General features: G+C 36.4%; 1 protein-coding gene across 1 annotated transcript in view; it reads left to right on the top strand.

Annotated features, from left to right (window-relative positions):
- CHM (CHM Rab escort protein) overlaps positions 1-14772 on the top strand; it is a 153315-nt gene that overhangs the window by 47788 nt on the left and 90755 nt on the right. The window contains exons 4-7 of the mRNA XM_054040368.1: positions 1992-2116; positions 7340-7724; positions 12915-13031; positions 13640-13760. Coding sequence (XP_053896343.1) covers positions 1992-2116; positions 7340-7724; positions 12915-13031; positions 13640-13760 — 748 coding nt within the window. The remainder of the gene's footprint in view (positions 1-1991; positions 2117-7339; positions 7725-12914; positions 13032-13639; positions 13761-14772) is intronic.

Raw genomic sequence — 14772 nt, 5'->3', positions numbered from 1 at the left:
AGCCTGCCTGCCATGTATGGACCCGTGGTAAGTTCGAACTAAGATGGTTCGACTTCAGCTACGTTATTCACGTAGTTGAAGTTGCATATCTTAGTTCGAAGTGGGGGGTTAGTGTGGACCAGCCCTTAGAAAGGGGATGGGGGAAGTACTCTTCCAGTAAGAAAAAACCCTACTTCTTCTCCATAGTACATAAGTATGCTACATCAATAGATCAGACGATCCCACCCCCAAATAAAGCAGTAGACACCACAGTGCTCTCTCCAAGAGCTCCACTTTATAAATAAATTGACATATACATACAAACTGCACAAAGTAAATGAGTTACCAAGACTTGAAAGGAAATTCTAGCATTGTTTCTCATAATGAGATCACCAAAACAGCCAGCACAACTATGAGGATAACAGCATGCTAAACAATCAGCAGTATATCATACCTGTTTTACCATTGTGGAGACAATTGTGGAGACTGGTGATTTCAACCTTTTTTCAATTGTGGACCCCTAAAAATTTTTGAATGGATGTGTGGACCCCTTTGGAAATCTTAGACTTAGGCCCCCAGGGGTTTGCAGACCATAGGTTGAAAATCATCAGCGTAGACTGAATGAGTACTTTGCACTAGAAGGGCCAATAAGGGGTTCTTAGTTTTGTGAAGATGCTTTGTCATATCTTAGATTTTTCATAACCTATTAATAGTGATTGGGGGAGTGATGAAAGATGTTACATAGGGGCTCAGTTAACAATAAGACAAATGTTTTGTACAATTCTTAACCACTTTTGATAGTTGTATGGAAAGATGAATTTCTTCTTTCTCTGTGATGATAAAAGAGAACTTGTACGTGCCCAGATTGAAGATCAAGAGGAATCTTGCTTATTCTCTGAGTAGTTTGTGTCTGTTTGCCACATTTGACAAATGTCCTTTGTTTCAGGTGCTCTTCCAAAAATAATCTAATGGTCTTGTACTTAAACAAGCAGGATTTTAGCAAGGGCTAACCTCTTGGGAAAAGACTGTTGCACTCATTTCCTTTCCAGGGAGAGGGTTCTTCCTAAAATCTCATCATTTGACCTAGGTAAATGTCTAGCCTGACTAGCTAATTCTCATATCACTTCATTCCTAGGTGTGGTCTCTAATTCAGGAGTTCTCAGCCAGAATTGAGGGTTATGGCTACATCCGAGTTGGCGGTCTGATTGGTATGCCAGCCTATGCTGCAGTGCTTGCTTTAATCTAGCTACAATGGCCAAAAATAGCAGTGAAGACGCAGTAGCACAGGCTTCAGCATGAGCTAGCAATGTGAGTACATACTTAAGGTTCCCATCATGCCTGTACAGCCCACACTGAAACCTGTGCTCCTGTGTCTTCACGGCTATTTTTACTTGTACTAGCTAGATTAAAGCTAGTGTGCATATGCCAACCCATTCTGCAATCTCGCCTTGGACTGAGTTACAGTTATGTGAACTAACTTGTCAGATGTAATACTAGTTTCTTTTTTAAATAGTCTATTTGATATTGCTTGCAAGCTAAGTGAATTTTCACTTTAATGTACCATGTCAACATCTACCTGACATAAATAGGTCTACAAATTTGAAAAAGAAAATGTACGAGTTGTCTCTATTTTTACCTTAACTTGCTTGATAAACTTCCAGTAGAAAGTCATCAAATACTAAATCAGTCAAAAGATGTATTATGGTACTTTGAAACCTTGTATTTCACCACAAATTATAAATGCCAGCTCTCATTTTAAATACTTTTATTAGTGCACACCTGTGCTCCTATATAAGCTGAATTAATATCTAGCTATGGGAAACTACAAATTTAAACTGTACAGTGGCATAAAAAGGAAATGTTCCTCAAAAACATCACTAGAAAGTTAGATTTGACGGAACTGAAGTTTATTTCAATTTACAATAGCATCCAGGTTGGTAATATTTTAAGTTTAATTAAAAAATTAAAGTAGAGTTCAAAAAATTTCCTATCATCTTGTATTTCTTTGTAAGGAAAAGACTGATGTCAGAGAGGACAGTGAAGATTGGAGAAAATTGATCCTTGAAACAGAAGAAGCTATTTCTCTTAATAAGAAGGATAACACCATTCAGCATGTAGAAGATGTCTGCTATGCTAGGTAAGTATAAGTAGTATGGAAGATATATAAACAAAATTCCTTGGTATAGCTTTTTATATTGTGAATGATTAATTACATTGTGATCTCAGTGTAAGTGATTTTTTTTTCTCTCTTTCATCTATATCCTTTTGGGTTAATGAAAAAACTAAAAATTATAAATTGCTCTCCAAAAGTTCCATACTTAAGTCTCCTGTACTTAGTTGAAGCTGGCTGATCCTTTACTGGCTTCGCTTCAGATTTGATGTAATAAACATGTTGGACAACTTAGTGAATAAAAGGCTAATAGTTCATTTCTGATTGGAAACCAGCAATAAGGTGTGTTTAGAGGTGTTCACCATCTGTGAACTACTATATTTATGTATTGTACTTTACCTGAATGCAGACCAAGAAGATGCAAAGATGCCATAGAGAATATCTTGATGCTTTTAACTAAAATCTCTCTTTTCATGGCAGTTGTAAATAGAAGAACATAGGTAAAATGAATGTGTCCAAACAGTAGTTCAGTAATATAATTAACATTGATACAAAAATTGCAAGAGTGATAACCAATTTCAGTTCTTAACAATTTAGACAATAAACAAATTTTAAGATTAGCATGATATTTTAGATTGAATTATCATGAATGAAGGGTCCCTTTTAATGTAGGGTAAATTCAGCTAAGCATTCTTGTGGTTTATCTACTTTGAATTTGGGAGCCTAATGTAAGTATCAGAAACCAGTCCATATGTACCTTTTAAATACTAGTTCAGCACTGAAAGGTGATAAAATGTTTAACATGGTATTGTGTAGGATATTCAAAAGTTGAGGTTCGCACACTAGGTTATGATGCAGATAAAATGTAAAGGTTCCATTTGTCTTTTAAAATTACTGGGACTAATCCCAGTTATATAATCACTGACATAACTTTATCATAATAAATGTTCAAAACTAGTACTGAAGTAGGATTAAAAGTTTTAATCTCTCTGGTATAACTAATTGCCAAAGAGGTTGCGTGCTGAAAAATGGCTCTGACAAACAGCAGACTCAAAAATGGGTTAACTAAAAATGTTTTCAAATATTTCACAATTTGTACAAGAGAGTCTTAATCTGAATTTCCAGATTAGTTCTAGTTTTCTTTTAAGCATCTAACTAAGTCTAGGTCATTTAATAACACAATGTTTGCTCCTCTTTCTGCCTCCAAATAGAGCTGGTAGTTGGATAAAAATAGCAAAGAAAAAGTTTGCCTAAACAACGTTAAACTTTTTTTGAGAGAGTTGATCATGGTACTTCTGACAGCTTACATGTTCTGTCTGGATTTTGTTGTTGTTTCTTAACTTTATAACGCCTATGAAGTAACCATTAAACATTTATTTTGAAAGAATAAACAGCTGGGTAGCAGTATAATATATACTGTGCAAATTTGAAATGAATGGCCCCAGAACAAAGTGCATCCATCAAAGGAAAAGAATACTGTTTCTGCAACAAGCTGTATTGAAAAAAGGAAAATGGCTGAAAAATAAATAGTGAACACCTGTGCTGAATAAATTAACCAGCTGGTTGGCAATTTTTCATTTGACCTATCTGAAGGGGTGGCTGTTACAAGGCATTAATAAGACACATTCACTTTGAGATATTCCTTTGTTACTACCATTAATTGATGAATGGTGGTAGATAATATTCAAAATTTACACAACAATTTGCCTGCAGATGTATCCTTTTTGTGAATTAGTAGAAAATTGTCTGCCCAAAGGTTTAATTTGAGTGATTTTTCTTTTTTTATAGACACAGTTGTTACATTATTCAGGGATGGTTATTCCTATAGGAAAGATGTCATGAGTTCGGTTTTATATAAAGGGGCTGGGCTTTTATTTTAAAATGAGTAGACCTGAAAATCATACAAATTGAGATGTTCATTAAGGGAGAATTGAATAGATTTTAAAATACGTTAGTATAGTGGAAGTTTGATAAAGTAAACTTCCATTTAGAGTGAGGTAGAATGCTTTGAAAAGTCCAAATTGAACTCGGGTTACAATGAATTTTTGCTTAAAGTGAAATAGTTCTGTGACTTCAACTTGAGGCTTCCACAACATCTGCATGTTGACAGAGCAGAACTTCATATGTAAGGATACAGCTAGGATGAAGTAAGACCTTCATTTTAATGTTTTTAAATAAATATTTATAGCTTATACATTAAGTTTACACAAACATGATATCCTGTTATGCAAATAAATAGCTCAACAATATTGAATTGATTTTTAGTAATACAAGTTAGCTGAGATGAATTTTAAAAATATTTTCTAAAGAAAAAAGTCGTCATACTGTATCATTTAAGATATTGTAGCTAGACATTTAACACTATCTAGAGGAAACAGAATATTGCATAAAAAGTTAATGTAAATCAAAATAAAAATGACACTTGCAGCAAAATCATCATTTCAGCTTTTTTGTGTGAACACTTACGTGTGAATTATTTTCATTTGACTGTTCTAGTACAAGTGTATGTATAAATATTTATGTATATTGTATGTTTATGATGGATTCGGAATATATAATGATATGGTATAAAAGTTTTATTGACATAGGTTGAGAATAGCTGCATTGTGTGTGTGCACTAGAGCCATATGTGACTTTTACAAATGGACCAGAATGAGTGCCTTTCTACCAAACTATACTGGTGTTTATTATGCCCCATTTAATAGAAAAACTATTACCAATTTTGGGGAGTTTCCAATGTGATTAGCTGTTGTTTTTACCACTCAAAATCACGTGTCAGGAGAGATGCGACCACATGTAACCATGCCAGCGCCTCTGCCTGCTGCTTCCTTGCAGTAGCCTTTTCTTCCCAATCCAGAATGGTTTGGAGAAGGGCTTATAAGCCATCCCCTTACGTATGCAGGAGCCAGTAGGTTTATGCTGCACTTCTGTACAACCAATCAGACACAGAACCCTCCTCAAGCCTGTAGAGTGGGGTGTTGCAATCCTTAAAAGTGTCTAGGGTTTTCTTTCAATGCTGACTCTGACAAAGTGCTCCCACCTCTGAGGAAAGAGTTGCATTTTGGTAACTGTGCTGAATACCCCTTGCAATTAAGAGAATTTTATATATATATATAAAAAAAAATCTCGATAGCCACTGGAATTATAAACTGTACTCTTGCAGATCACCTTTAAAATCACAGTTCATTAGTTTTCAGCTGAGCTTAAAATGTTTATTCAGGGCCTTAATGGCTTGTGGTAGAAAGATAAAAAGATAATGCAAAATTGTTGCTGAATTTCTTTCACTTATAATGACATTGATTTGATTCATCTCAGTTGGTAGCATAAACTAAAATTTCAAGTTCAAAAGTATTAGTTGCTGAGGTAGACTTCATTGAAGTCCAAGATAAAAAAGACAGATGAGATTAAATGTGGAGTTCTGCTTTATAAAGGGAATTTTAAAGAATTTTTTCATTATGAAAATGAGGAAGACTGAGCAAAATACTTGCTACTTAGGGTGACCTCCCTTCTCTGACCAGGTGGCCTTTACTGTAGGCATATTAGATTAATCAGAACTGTACAAAGACATGCCTTCATTATAATATTTTACTTAAGCTTATTTCCTGATGATTAGATACAACCTAAGTTTAATGGCATTCTGGATGCCTGTTTGTATTTGGTTAACAAGTGAACTATACTGCTTTTAAAAAAAAGAAAATTTTTGATACTTGAGGAGACTGGCCGTTTCCCATGTTCCTGACACCTGAGTGGCTAATTTCCAGGGTTTTGTTAAGGAGATGTTGAGGAAGAAGAATCTATGGGTGCTGGGAGGCAGGGACAAGTTGGGAGTCTGCTTGTGGTGAGTCCTACTTAGTCATGCTTCTTCTCTGCCAGGAACCTTTCTGTTGTTGCTCACTGGTGTTCTTAGTGAGTCTTTCCTATTCTGTTTCTAGGTCCCACCTTATCCTCAACCCATAAATTAGTAGTGAGCAGAATGAGCTTGCAGCAGGAGCCAGGAGCATGGTGGGTTAGACCTAATGTTAGCGCAGTAGCCAACAGCTGAAAGCAGGGAGGCTGGGAGAATGAGGCTCTATGCCTACTCGGACAGGTGGTGGCCCTTCAGAAGATAAAAGCACGCGCTAACAGGGAGAAAACTCATGTGGAGGCGGGGATGAGCCACATTTTGTAGGAAGTATGGGGGCCCAAGGTATGCATGGTACTGATACGAAGCAAGAGTAGAACTTTTCCTTGGGCTTTCCCTAGGTTTACAGAATACACATATCCTGAAAAGGACATTGTTATATGGGTCACACATGGTTATTAATGGGTTAATAAATTATTAATAGATGTTATAAATGTGTTACACAAGTAGTGATGGTTATAAGCACATCAAAAACGGTAATAGATTATAAATCATGATTATAAGGTACTTATTGGATTCCATAAGAATCTGACAATTGATTAACTATTTATTCATTAATCCTTTATATTAAAGTCTCATTTATAAATTATTTATAAAGTGACTGAATTGTACATACTTAAGCCCTGAATACAGAAATCTGAACCACATGGGTCTTCAGTGAGACTCCACACTGGAATAAGGGCTGATTTACATAGATCAGATTGCAGGATTAAGGCCTAAAAATATACTGAAAGCTCTTATGTGCCAAAACTTCAGTTCACAATTTTGTATTTCTCCTGAAGAATTGATAGAATCAGTCATAATATTGCTACTCAAATCAAGTATGCCTTATTCTAAGAGTAGTCCCTTTGTCTTAAATTACTTTGATTTTCAAATATCTTCAGTGACTTAGCCTTACCAATAGGTTTTTGTATCCATATAAAAACATTTCAGATTACCTTTCAGTATCTGTTTATTTTTAATATCACACTCCTTGTTGTTGTTCTGTTTTGGGAACTAACATCTGCTGCATTGTTTATCATGTTGAGAGTTTTAAGAGTTACTTGTTCTGTTAATTTGCCCGGTCTCTTTTGTTTTTTTTTATGCAAAATAAGAATACAGATATGGAGTCTGCAAGTCTACTATTTGATATATTAAAGTAACCCACATGAGTAATAGCTTTATAATCCGAGAACCAGAGTAGTTCAGCTGATCCAAATAAGAAACCTGATTTGGATCAGTCAGATGAATCTAACAGCTTTCATGAAAGGGCTGCTAACATTTTCCATTCCTTGCAGTAACTCCTCATGTTGCTGGAAATAAGTTCAGTTTTAAGACTATTTTAAAGACTCTTTTTGTGTTTTAATCAGTCAGGATTTAGCTGAAGATGTTAAAGAAGCTGGTGCATTGTCAAAGCTGCCTGCCTTTGGAGCTTCTGATACTAGCGAGGCTGCTCAGGAGTCTGAAAAAGAGTGCCTGCCTGTGGAAAGCCAGTCATTAGGGACCGAGAGCTGTGAAATATCTCCAGAAAGTGTTACGTGCAATGATCCGGAGAGTATGACAGAAAGGAAGGATGCAGAAATGACCTCTGAGAGAGAGAACCTCTGTGATGCAACTTTTGACCAGTCTGCTTTGGAAACAGGAAAAACAGAAAATGTATCAACTGCAGAAGCTGCTGCCTTGGACCCAAAGAAAATTACTTACACGCAAATTGTTAAAGAAGGCAGGAGATTTAATATTGATTTAGTTTCCAAGGTAGGAACTAATTGACTTTCTTCATAAAAATACATTTACTTCATTAAAAAAATTGAATATACTTTGTGGACGTTTAAGGGTTTAACAAGGTGATCATAACATCACTGGGGAAAAGAATTTGGGCTCTAAAGTGGTGTACATGTTATACTTTCTTTTAAAATGTATGTTCAGCAACACATCACAATGTGTGGTCTTGAAGGCCTGGGTGTTTTAAACTAATGAAACCAAAAAATATTAGCTTAGAAGTAAAGCTGTAAAAGCATATTTCCCTGTAATTGAGAACTCAAGTCAGAGGTCTAAAACTGTTTTCTGACTGCAATATTTAAGATAAAAAGGAACAAAGCTATATTTAGCAACAGAAGTTCATCTAAATGAGAACTTCAGAATTTTTCAAGATGCAGAGTATTTTTCATATCCAGCATATGGAGTTATTTTAAGCACACTTTCCTGAACCCCAGAAATTGCTCCTTTGAAGCCGTCCTGGTTCTTCATTAACAAGTATTTATTAGAGAATTTTTAGTTTTCATGCCATTGACACAGTGGATTGTAGTAACGTGCCGATTGAAAAATATTAGAGGCAATTAGTCCTTAATATAACAATTAAGCTGAGTGAAGCTGTGTGTTCATCATTGTTCTGAATTCCTGCTCTTGTGTTGTTTTTAATTAGAACACAGAGTTATTTCTCAAAACCAGGTTCTTTGCTCTTTGGCTACTTCACAGTATATGTACAGTATACATAAAGTTATAGAAAAATGTTTGCTTTTATGTTGACTTCAGTGAGCTTTGGATCACATCCATAGTGTGTGTAGGAGATGTTTCCTAATTCAGAAACTGAATTTTATTATTCAATATCGGGAGCTGGAAAATAAACAATTTCTTCAATAACATAATAAAAGCTTAGTAAAAATTACAAAAAAAACATTTTTTGCTAGATTCTCAGCACTTCAAATGCAGATTTCCCCATTAAGTGCTGTCACAATGATATTTAAGGTTCTATAATTAACAATTTACGGTAACTAAAATAGCGAATATTGTTTTATAGAGCACATTGGTCTAGGCATTGGGATATATGACCTAAAATATTGGCAAATATATTGCAGATAATGCTAATTCCACAAAATTCCAGAGCTCATAATTGACAGGCAGTGGGCACACCAGAGCACCCAACTGTCTCAATTGGATCTCTAGGGGGACATACACAAGCAAGGGAGAAACACCTTAACAGAGAACATCTCAAGAATGATCTAAAGCTAGGATACAGTGTAGGACAAATGAAGGTAGAATGAAAGGAGCTAAACAAAGGTAGAAGAAATGGTCTGGCAGAGGAAGACATAAGGAGTAAGGGCAACAAAACGCTATGGTAAATCTCAGCTGTTCACATTTGGCATTGAGACTCTTTAAGACTGTCCCAGGCTGCCCAAGGTAGTGTTCCAGTAGACCTTTATCTTGAAAAGGAATCATTAAAACTCACTCCAAAGGGGTGGCTCTTCAGAACTTGAAATCTGAGATGGCAGCCAGGATTTTTGCATCTCCTATGGAACTTGACAAATTTCTGCACTCAGGGCCACAAAACTTTTAGAATGATAGCACTGTATATGCAATTTTCTCCAGTGGGGCATTACTTTTAAATTCAGTAATCCATCTTGTACTAGTGGTTACATTCATGTCCTCCCAACAGTGTGCAATAAATTTCTAGGTTATACAAAGAGTAAAACAAAGCGGGTTATAAGGTTTTATGGCTAAATATGGCTAGCTTCATTCAGCAATTGAATGAAATAAAAGCAGGGACTAAGCTTTTGAAAAACTTCAAGGAATTTTTTAATTAGAGGGGACATGCATTTTGGGGAATATGACACAATTATATTTAACTCATAGAGGAGAGACATAAATAACAATTGTTTACTCAAGAAAAGGAAGAAATGCCAAATTATGTTTGGAAATAGATTGTTAAATAAAATTTTAGGGAAGCATGATGCGTAATACAGAGAGTGCACATTCTCTATGTAGTAATAATAGGCTGTTTGGGACCTGAGTCAAATGTTTTAATAATGTTTACTTAAAAGTTCCTTTAGGGTTGTATTTACCTAATCAACATTTGATCAGAGAAAACCAATTTCATATTTTTTTACTTTTATTCAAGAATATAAGGAACTGTAAAGTTAACTAATTTATTATACTTCCCTAAAGCAGTAAATAATATGAGAAACAGATTAAGAATACAATGTAAATCAAGCAGCGGAGAGTCCTGTGGCACCTTATAGACTAACAGACGTATTGGAGCACGAGCTTTTGTCTGTTAGTCTGCTCCAATACGTCTGTTAGTCTATAAGGTGCCACAGGACTCTTTGCTGCTTTTACAGATCCAGACTAACACGGCTACCCCTCTGATACTTGAATGTAAATCAAATTAGTCAAATCAAGGAGTTAACCATAGTACAAATTAAAATTCTTTAATTAAAAAGAAAACCATTTGAGAACAACAATTGGTCAAATCATTACATGAGCATAATCAGTAATAAAATCACAAAATTAAGATAACACCAAGGATAGGCTAAGTAAATTGTTCAATCTCTATGTAGTTTATTTAGTAGCTTACTTTCTTTTGGGGATACAATAGAGGTTAAGGTTGGAATAATCACACATCCCAGGCAACCTCTAGTAATCTGTGGTAAGATTTGCTTTCAGCCTAGGTTGTACTATAGGGTTATATGTTCATGTTATTAGGATATGTCTGTGCTGTATGGTAAACTGAGTCTATGGGGCCCGTGTTTGTGGACTCTGTTGCCAAGCTTCACTCAGGCGTCTACTCTGCATTGTAAACCTAGGTTTATGGTTGCTGGACCCAGGTCTCATAACCATGCAAACGTTCATACAGCACTATACAGACCATCTGTCTTGGGTCTGCTGCTTGAGCTGTGTTGACACTGCAAAATGAAAGGGGTTGGACCCAAGTTGCATTGGGATTGCAGGCCTGAGTGAGACTGATTTGTGTGTGGATGATAGGGGGCTTGGGCTTAAAACAGTCTGAGGGTAACTGTGCTGTGTAGACATACTATTACTAGCCACACATACATTCTCCACCCCCATCCCTCCAAAAAAACAGTTGACAAGTCTTTTCTGGCAGGCTTCCCTGCATAGGTATTCAGGTATCCAGTTAAGGAAACAAAAAGATAAGTTACTTGGGGGGGGAGGGGTTTTTTCTCTTCGGCTCACTTGCTTTGTGGAGCTTCAGCATCAGTTAGAAATAGCAGTTCTGAGGACCTATCTTCTCTCTCGAGTACAGTCATGCTTGTGGACATCATCCTCTGGTCAACTGGCTGGTCTGCGATATCAATGCTGGTTTTGGTGGGAGGAAAAGTAGGGAAATAAGCCATCTTTATCATTATGGTGACCTTGGAGAGCGCACACTTCCTTGTATACTTACTCTTTTAAGGGTGAAATTCAGGCTGGTATAATCCCACAAGACCTCTGTGTATCAGACATTTCAAACCCCAATTGCATTATCTAATCCTGGTCAAGTGAAGTCATTCTGACCTTTGGTCCATCTTTCAGCCCTCCTTTCTAAGGTACTGCTTCTTTGTCACGTCCACAAATCCATATATTTTTCCCAAGCAACCAATAATGGGAATAACAAGAGAGGATGACCTTGATCCAGGTAAGAGGAGTTGAGGTAATTCTGGTGAACAGTCAGGGCTCCTATATGGTTTTTTTGAACATTAAGGCCTGGCCACTTTCCTGGTCATAACTTTGACTTAGAAAAGTTGTTCATTATCCATTCACATATCTCATGATTACACTTTCTCAAGACGTATGAGATCTCATGACCACAATAAGAAATTACCGATCTGTCACCCTTTCTGGGGAATTGTGTGGAAGGTTATTTTGTTCTGCAAAGCTCGAAGCTGCCTCAAAAGTAAATCCTGTTAACATAACTTCAATTTGCCATATTTTAAACAAGTTTAATGTCTACATTACTATGGGCCTATACGTCCTACATATAAATAAAAATTCACCCTTACACTAATTGACTCAATATCACCAAAAGGATTAAGACTGAAAAATTCTCATGGCTCTTTGATAATTCCTGATATAAGGGAAAAATAATTATCTACATAAAGCAAGATAACTGTGTCTGTCCGTAAGTTTTGATCTTCAGAAGAGGGCAAAAGGAAAGAAACTTGAACTTGTTTTCATCATTTTACAATTTACACCTACAGAAATGTAACTTTAATTTAGGCATCAGGTTTCTATGGCATTTTAACAGCTTGAAAACACAAGTAAATCAGGACAAATGTGTGTTCAACATCAAATGAGATCATAGCCTCTTCTGCTATAGAAAGCAGCAATGCAGTACTAAATTGCTAATTATTTGTATTGCATTAGTAGAGGTTCTAATAGAGAGAGGACCCCATTGTGCTAGGTGCTATACAGACATCTAAAGCATGGTCTAGAGCAGGGGTTCCCAAACTTGGTTCGCGGCTTATTCAGGGTAAGGATACCTAAGTGTGGTGAATAGCAACCACTGGGAGCTGCGAGCAGCTGTATCTGTGGATACTCAGGTAAACAAAGCGTCTCGCGGCCTGCCAGGGGCTTACCCTGAACAAGCCGTGAACCAAGCTTGGGAACCCCTGGTCTAGGGAGAGAGTTAAATTTAAGATGACACCCAAGTCACGGGTCTGAGTGCTGTGGAGCACGTTTTTGGTCATGGTAGTAGGAGAGAAGGGAGAGCTTAAAGAGACTAGAGCAGAAGACCATTTCTATAGCCGTTCTGATGATGTAGAAAGGCAAACAAAATGCAAAGGAATGTCCAGAACTTTTAGTGAAATACAGCAGTGTTATCTGGTAGCCAGCAGTCCCTGTGCAGTACAGATGAGAGCTTCCCCATGCACTGAACCCGATATGCTGATTTCACCAAACCAATAAAACCATATCACTGTTGGGTAGGAACATACTTTCTTATGGAATGCCATCCTTCAGCTACTTTTGTGTGTCTCATCCGTCCCACTGATAAAATGTTCTTATTCTGGAGTCTTTGTATTTCTTCATATCCTCCTATTTCACAGTACTTACTTATAAGCAATTATCGGAAAGAGGCTATCAATCTGATATGACTGAGGTAACTGTTTCGTTTTGTTGTAAGTGCTTGGTTTTTCTTTATCCTCAGGTATTTTATTTTCTTCATTTCTACAGCTGCTCTATTCCCGGGGACTATTAATTGACCTCCTAACTAAGTCTAATGTTAGCCGTTACGCGGAGTTCAAAAATGTCACCAGGATTCTTGCATTTCAAGAAGGAAGAGTGGAACAGGTACTGTAGAAGAATGCACTATATAAGTTGAATCAATTCTTTCTTAAATATAAATGAGTTGAAATTGATATTCATGAGATGTTTTGGAGCTGTTAGACACATTTTCCAGGAAAAATACTATTTGCTCTCTGGTGTGATAAGCAGGTACTTCTATTGTCTCACTTCATCAATTAAATGTTAGGATATTGTTCCGCTGAAAGAAGCATGTGGAACTGAGTAGACTACTGCCTTAGATCTTAAGATCACATCAAACTACTATTGACTCAGCAGTTAAAGCTCAGAAAAAAAGCCAATTTTAAGTTTTCAGACTACAGAGCTAGATTTGATCTGTCATTTGCTCCTGGTTAGGAGGGAAATGCCATTGGTCTAATAATGGCAACAGGAGTTATTTGGCAAAGTTAAGAAAAGTTGTTTATATTTAACTATCTCTGCAGTCAGCAAAGATGCCATTGAAGCTGATGGGAAATAAAGAAAAACAAAAACAAAGTATCGGGATATTCTGGTTATTGGGACTACATGAATTTTAAAATGCTCAGCAGGTAATCAATATAACAAATAATCTCTTTCCTTTCTTCCCTTTGAAAAACTATTAAAATATTATTTTCCAGGTACCTTGTTCCAGAGCAGATGTCTTCAACAGCAAAAAGCTCACTATGGTGGAAAAGAGAATGCTAATGAAATTTTTGACATTTTGTTTGGACTATGAACAACATCCCGATGAATACCAAGGTAGTGCGTTTCACTGAAAAGTTACACAGCTGTGTGTTCATTCAGTTACCTGTAGTTTTGATAGCGCTGCTGTTTTCACCCTATTTACTTTTATGGATTAAGTTTCAAAGTATGTTTTGACCTTTTCACTTCAATATTAAATTCTGCTTCTCAAACTCCCACTCCTTTATTTTTTTCAATTTCACTTATTTTTCCCCCCCTTTTTTCCATAGTATATTGCTGCTGGTTTGCAAAATGTTATAAAGTAACTTTTTACTGAGGTATTTGCTAACATGATATGCTATACATGAATTTTTCTCTTTTGGATAATGCATACATCTTATTTTTGATAATTTGAATTGGATTTTGGATTTTGTGACTATCTGGAAGCTACTGAAGGTGTCAAAGGATGTAGTGATATGCTCTCCAAACCTGGAATGAGAGAGTAGTTTGCCTGAGGCATTCTGTGCCCTCTAAAGTTTATGGGCTGAGTTAGAAAATATGTGGAAAATAAAATGGCAAAAGTAAAAAGAGGAAGTTAAGACATTACAAAGATTTCAGAGACTGAAGAATCCAAGTGCCTTAATAGACAACAGAAAATGTAAAATGGCTTTGCTTTTGAGCAAAGGAAGTATTTGAGTACGTTAGTCACACTGGAATGTGTTTAAGGGAGGGTGAGTGTATTTGGAGTTGCTTTGGCTGAATATGACCATTGGATTGGGTGGCAGAAATGATAGCAGGCAAGACGCCAAGCACGTGCCAGAAAAAAGAGAATTGGTCAATATAGATAATGAAATGATAAAACTAGCAGAGGGAAGTATGTGACGGACTAGTGATGAACTCTGAGAGATCCTGAAGGTAAAAACTCATTAGGCCAAAGTGCTTTATAGATTACAGGCAATTTCAGGTTTGCTGCTGGTGGAAGAAATAGAGGTGCTCAGAGAAAGAATATAAGGTGGTATTTAGAAAATTTATTAGGTACCAAAAAGGAGACACCACATCAATTTTAGATGCAATTCATTGATTCATATAC

The sequence above is a fragment of the Malaclemys terrapin genome, chromosome 9 (assembly GCF_027887155.1).
Source record: "Malaclemys terrapin pileata isolate rMalTer1 chromosome 9, rMalTer1.hap1, whole genome shotgun sequence".
NCBI classification, from domain to species: domain Eukaryota; kingdom Metazoa; phylum Chordata; order Testudines; family Emydidae; genus Malaclemys; species Malaclemys terrapin.
Note: the sequence above shows the minus strand (reverse complement) of the source record. Positions and strands in the feature narration are given on the sequence as shown.